At 54.6% G+C, this 6000-nt stretch overlaps 1 protein-coding gene across 1 annotated transcript in view; it reads left to right on the top strand.

Annotated features, from left to right (window-relative positions):
- The first annotated feature begins 306 nt into the window (after positions 1–306).
- The window catches only part of FSTL1 (follistatin like 1), a 55293-nt gene continuing 49599 nt past the window's right edge, over positions 307–6000 (top strand). The window contains exons 1-2 of the mRNA XM_082304120.1: positions 307–370; positions 473–532. Coding sequence (XP_082160246.1) covers positions 368–370; positions 473–532 — 63 coding nt within the window. The 5' untranslated portion in view covers positions 307–367. The remainder of the gene's footprint in view (positions 371–472; positions 533–6000) is intronic.

Genomic DNA, 6000 nt, shown 5'->3' with positions numbered 1-6000 from the left:
CGGGGCGGGAACCCCGGCCTCGGGCACTCGCCGGGCCGGCGGGCCCCAGCCAGCCCCCCGGCCGCCCCTCCGCCGTCAGAGGCCGCCCGGCTCCCCCGTGGGGCCCGGGGGCGGGAAGGCCGGGGGCACCGCCGAGGGGCGGCGGGGGCCGGGGCGGGGGGGGGGGGGCCGCCCCCTCACGGCGGGCCGGGGAGGAGCCGGCCCCGGGGCGGGGGGAGGCGGCGGGGGTCGGGCCGGGGGCGGAGCCGCGGGCTGGCGGGTCGGGGTGAGGGGGAGCCCTCCCCTTCCCTTCCCGAGCGAGCCGGAGCACGGGGAAGGCGCCTCCGCAACTCCTCCTGCCCCGCCGGTGCCGCCAGCCGCCCGCAGGATGGTGAGCGGGGCCGCCCGGCGGGAAGTTTGGCGGCGGCGGCCCCGGCCCCGCTCGCCCCGGCCCGGCCCGGCCCTCACCGCCCCCCCGCTCCCTCTCTTGCAGATCTGGAAAACTCTCCCGCTGCTCTGCGCCCTGCTGGCCGTCGCCCGCCTGCGAGCCGAGGTAGGCGCGGGGGGGCCGGGCAGCGGGGCGGGGGGCCGGGGTGCGGGGCCGGGGGTCACTTTCTGGCCTTTTCCGCCGCGGTCCCCTTCCCCGGCGCCGCCCGGGGCGGGGAGCGGGAGCTGCCGGGAGCGGGGAAAGTAGCAGCCGGGGCGGGAGGGAAGTTGTGGGGCCGCCGGACCCCTGCGAGGGGGCCGCGTCCCCGCCCGGGCCGGGCCGCCCCCCCGCCCGCCTGCGGGCAGCCCCCTTCCCCTCCCGCTCCCTCTCTCCCTCTTTCTTCCCTTCCCTCCTTTACCGCAATGACACTGAGAGCCCCCCACCCGCAACCCCCCCAGCTCTGCTGACAGAAAATGAACGGTGCCTGAATTCCCGCTTGCGGCGGCCTCCGTAAAAGTGAGGTCAGAAACAAAATATTTTATAATTACGGCAGGGGAAATGTGGAAGTGATTTGAGGAAAATGAACTCAAGCTGGGCAGGGGAGGGAGGCCGAGCCTGCTTTCGGAGGGAAGCAGTCCCGCTCGAGGGGCGGCTCGTCCTCCCCGCCTGCATTTTTTCTCCCTACATATTTCTCCCAGATGGCCAGCCCCACCCTGGAGCATCGCCGTTTGGCTCCGCACAAAAAAATGCATAAACGCGCCCGACTTCCCCCAAACGGTTCCCTCTTTTTTCCCTCTTTTTCTGCCTCCCGCCCGTGGACCGCACTGCCCGGGTGCTGGCAAAGAGGGGGGGTTTTAGGGCGAAACCCGTCGCTGTCGCTCCGTCCCCGTAAGCAAAGCTCTTCGGCGAACTCCCCGCAACTGCCAGCTGCTCGCTGAAGGGACGAACAATGCAAACGCTGGGGCACGTGAAGAGCGGAGGTGAGACAGGGCGGCTGCCAGCCGACACTGTCGCGGTACAGCTCTCGTCGCGGCTGTCGTGAAGACCGAGGGGAGCGGGACCCAGCTGTAGTACGGGCTAGCGTTTCACATCTGCCTGTACATGGAAATATTGTAATACACTTTCTTCCCAAGGCATGACACACTTACGTAGTCAGCGTTTCCACACATCCTCTCCAGCACTGTCCTGAAAAAGCCAGATTGGTTTTACTCATTTTCTTAGGAACCCTAAATAAACCTTAACCAGTTCGGGTCGATGTACAGCAAAACCTCTGTAGGGAGGAAGCGCACGGCAGTGCATCCGTAAGATGGATGATAATAACAGCTAAATAGTGATGGCAGTGGTCTGAGTAAAGCCTCCTGGAGTCAGTCACCAGGAGAAGCGTAGCCAGGATGTGTTTGGCCCTTGATTTCTGATTTCGCTGGTGCCGCTAACGTTATGTTGACACGGTCAAAGTGCTAAATCCTGGGTTTTGCCTCGGGTACTCTAATTTGGAGTACCTGGATGGCTTCCCAAGTGTAAGTACTGTCATGTCTCTGTGCCTCATCTGCAAACCGAAAGTAAGAAAAACGTACAGCCATCATGTTCAAAGCTTGGTTTTAAAGGCCAGTTCATGCTTGAGTGGATAAATGAATAATTTGACTGTTTTCGGGGGTAGTGGTCCAGGTGTCAAACCAGTGACTGTCTTGGTTCGACGCCAGTCTAAGTTCAGCAAAACTTGAGAGTGATGAGTGAGGTTTGGGTCCGGTTTCAGGGAAAATTGACACCTCGGACAACTTTTGTTTTGGGGTTCGGTTTGATTCCTTGTTGCTGGTAGCTGCCGAGTGGTGACCATCAGTTCACTCACAGGTAGTATCCCACCCTCGGGGGTATCATCTGGACCTTCTCGTTTTCTAGGGAGTGGGCTGTGCTTGCAGGGCTTGAGCTGCTTGCATTTCAAAGACGGCTTTGATGGTTGCCCCCTTCTAAATGCCCTCTTGTTACCGCCTGTATCACTTAGTAAGATTAGCATGGCATTTTCCTGTGTGGTTTTCCCTCTTTCAGATTTTGGAAGTGATAACCTCTCTATTTCTTCTGTTTCTGCTGCAGTTTGCACTTTGTGCCTTTCAGTATGTTCAGAATATTAACACCGAGCCTTAAGCTTCTAATCCTTTTGTCGGCAAAACTATATCTGAACTGTGCTGGGGTTTTTGTACAACACTCATTTCTACAACATTGTTAGGTACATAATTAGAGTCTTTAAAGAAAGAAAGAAATTGCTTCAGTAAATGTTCCTGGCATGATTTTGTGCAGACTGGAAAATCTGAGACATGCCAAAACTTGGGAGCTTTTCTTGGCCTGGTTCAGTAATAGTCACAAGAGCAATAGACGGTGAACTGTACTCCTCGGATGGAAGCCAGCCACCAGCTTCAGACGGCCCTTTTTATCTCTTTCTTCCTGGGTCGGAGCCTCGATGAGGCAGCCCTTCGCTAGTATTAACAGGGACGCTACGGAGGCGAAGTTGCTCGTGCTCTCAGCTGGAGCTTTCTGAAGCAGATGGAGTGATTTTTGGGAAGCATCCCTCGCGATAGAGGAAAAGGGAGAGGCTGGAAATGTCTGATGAATGTATTAAAAGTTCATCAGTTGTTCGTATCCTGCTGGAGTAAGTTCCCTGGTTAACACCGGGGAGGAGGCCGGTCGCTGTTTGACTGCGTCCATGGGGTCTGAAGGGTGGCGTGCGGGAGCACTTCCACTGCTGGTACCACTCTAAACCAGCATCCTTGTGTGTCCCACCAGGATACTTCTTTCAGAATAAGAGTGAGGGTTTCTCTTCTTTCATTTTGGCTTAAACCTGATTCAGAATCATCAAGAAAGTTATTTTCACCATGAACTTTAGATGTTAGCAAAGAGGCTTATGCCAGCATGAGTACCTGGGTGCGGGCTGTGGACAGAAGTCCTTTCCTGAATCCAGCCTTGCCAAGAGGGGAGGTCACTGCCCTGGCCTGCCCTCTGCTCCTTGCCAGTTTTCTGGCCATTCAGATTAATCTCTGGGACCTGTAGCTGTTCTCCTGAACTATCCTTAACCCATTTCTGGCCAAACGAGCCAGCCTTTGGAAAGAGTTATGTAAACCGTTCGATCTGATTTGTCTCATTTTGGCTGAAGAGGGCTAGGGGAGGAGGGCTAGAGGCTCTCCTCTTGCAAGGAGATCTACGGACAGATCTGAGGGGGCTATAACCCCCGAGCAACACGGCGATGACAAGCATCTGGAGGCAGATTTATAACCTTTTCTAATAGCACCGTGTTTGCAGTGTCTACATCTGTTGTAACCCTGGGATTAATTTTTTTCACCACACCTCCTCTTCCCTCAGTGTAATTTTTCCATGTGAAAAGCTGAAAAGGGGATGTTACGGGGGAGAGAAAAGACAAAGGTTTCGGCCAAGTTCTGTTTGCTGAACTCACCTGAGCGCTCCCTCTCGATCCGACGTGACTGCTTTTGCACGTAGGGAGGGCAACACTCGACCTCGTCCAAGTCCTGTGCCCTTTTTGCCAGCAGAGTGCTCGTGTGCCCTGGGGGAGATGGAGCTGGGAGTCCAGCTGGTCTTCGTAAAGCCTGGTGTGCTTCCTCCCATCGTCAGCTTGCTTTGGTTAAGCTTTTCCCACGTTTTTGCGATGGTGAAGACTAAAAACTGCTCTTAATAAATTAAACTGGATAAATGAAAGTTGAGATCCTGATGTGATTGCGTCGCTGTATTTGGCCCTGAAGCCATCATTTTAAGAAGGGTCCATTTGCCTTTGAAATTTAGTGATACTTTGTAGGTAGTTCAGTCCTTCTCTTGCTGATATTTTGTCCACGGCAGTGGAAGGAAAAGACACTGTAGTGCCTATCATGTGAGTAACTTGGGCTGTTTTTAATATGCACGAGCTTTGTGCAATAAAACCCAGCAGTCACATGTAACCCACTAACGTAATAAAACTAGCTTCCCAGGTCTAGTCTAGCAGGCACATCTTCAGTCTTCAGTGGAAGGAAAAATTGCATCTGTTTTTCTCCTCCAGCTGGTTTTGGAGTGATAGGCATCTTCCTCCTTCAAATCCTGCCCTTGAGTGCCAGACCAGGCATTGCTGGAGCTGTGCCTCAAGGCGATAAGCATATTTTAAATGAGGAGGCAGGGAAAAAGTGATTCTATCCTGGGCACACAGCAAAGGCTCATCTGTGCAAAGCCTGGATTTTAAGGCACGTGCTGTGCCGTCGGGCAGCTGCTGTGCTGCGGCTGCGCCCGGGGATCAGAGCCTGGGAGACGAACCGGGTGGCTCTGTCTGAGGCACCTCATACCATGCTGAAGTCACTGGCCGAATGCCCCGTCTACAAGTGTTTAAATCACCTCCCCAGCTGCTTTGACGGGACCACAACCTCCGAGCAGCAGCGCGCGTGGTGCCAGCTCTGCAGCCGAAAGGATGCCGCGTAGCACGTCGGTGCGCGTGGCACCCTGATGCTGCTGCTCGGATGGAGCTGCTGTCAGATCCGAGCTGCTTTGTGCAAATTCGCGGTAGCTGAGTGAATGACTTTATCTGCCGGAGTGCAAATTCCTTGCCGGTAATTAACAGGGGGGCTGCTGCTGGGGGCTGCCTGGGGGGCAGCTCCGCTCCCCGCACGGGAGGAAGGGACTGGCTGAGAGTCTCCTGTTGCATTTTCCAGCTGCTGTTATTGGTACAGCTGCTTACCCATCAGGAGGCACCGGGGCACCTTTGATCTTTCTTGTGTGCTGTTACATGAGCTGGGGAGTGTTTCTCTTTGTACAGAAGAGAGTTTGTCACAAATCTCAGCCAGATGTGTCTTTCCGGGCTCGTGAGACTCCTATTAACCAGGCTGTGTTTTTGCCACATATCCCGTGAGCTGGATGAGATTGGTTCCCAGAAATGCCTTATTTAGCTGGGTTGTATATGACTTTGCAGGGGGGTCAGCTTCTGCTGTCCTGTGATGTCTAAGCTAATCTGTGAATAACCAGCATTTCTTCGGAGAGATTTATCCCTCACAACGTTGTCTCTGAGCTTAGCGAAAGAAAAGAGCAGCCTGCTGTCTTCCAGACCTGCGTCTGGGCGGCAGACACGGGGATACATCCCTCTCGACTCTCCCAGAGGTTGTAGATTTTGCCACAGCTACACAGCTAGTGTGCTAAGTTAGATGTGAGCTGGTTAGAGCAGGGGCTTATTTCTTCCTTCGCTACGGGACTCAGATTGCAATTCCTAGGCATTGCAGCAGTAAATAAAGAAATGGCAGATAAACAGGCCTGGAGGCTTCAGTGCTATATTAAAGCACAGATAACCGTAGCACGAGCAGCGACTGCACAATATTTTCATACTACCTGCTCTTAGGTGTGCTCCAGTTGTGATCTGGGATGAAGACACCAGCCAGCAGTAATGAGCGACTATGTCCCTTCTCGGCCGCGCAAACCAGCCACCCAGAAGTGAAGTTCATATATGTTTCTGTGAAATCTTACTACTTGCTCTATGCCTTAGCTCTCTCACGTATTACACTGTACCTCTCGGTTTTGACATCGGGCCTGTGGTTGCTTGGGGCAGTGGATTAGATGTGGGCTGCCTGCAAGAGATGATGAAG

Source organism: Platalea leucorodia (assembly GCF_965183815.1).
Source record: "Platalea leucorodia genome assembly, chromosome: 2".
Classification (NCBI taxonomy): Eukaryota; Metazoa; Chordata; class Aves; order Pelecaniformes; family Threskiornithidae; genus Platalea; species Platalea leucorodia.
This window is presented reverse-complemented; position numbering and strand designations above follow the sequence as displayed.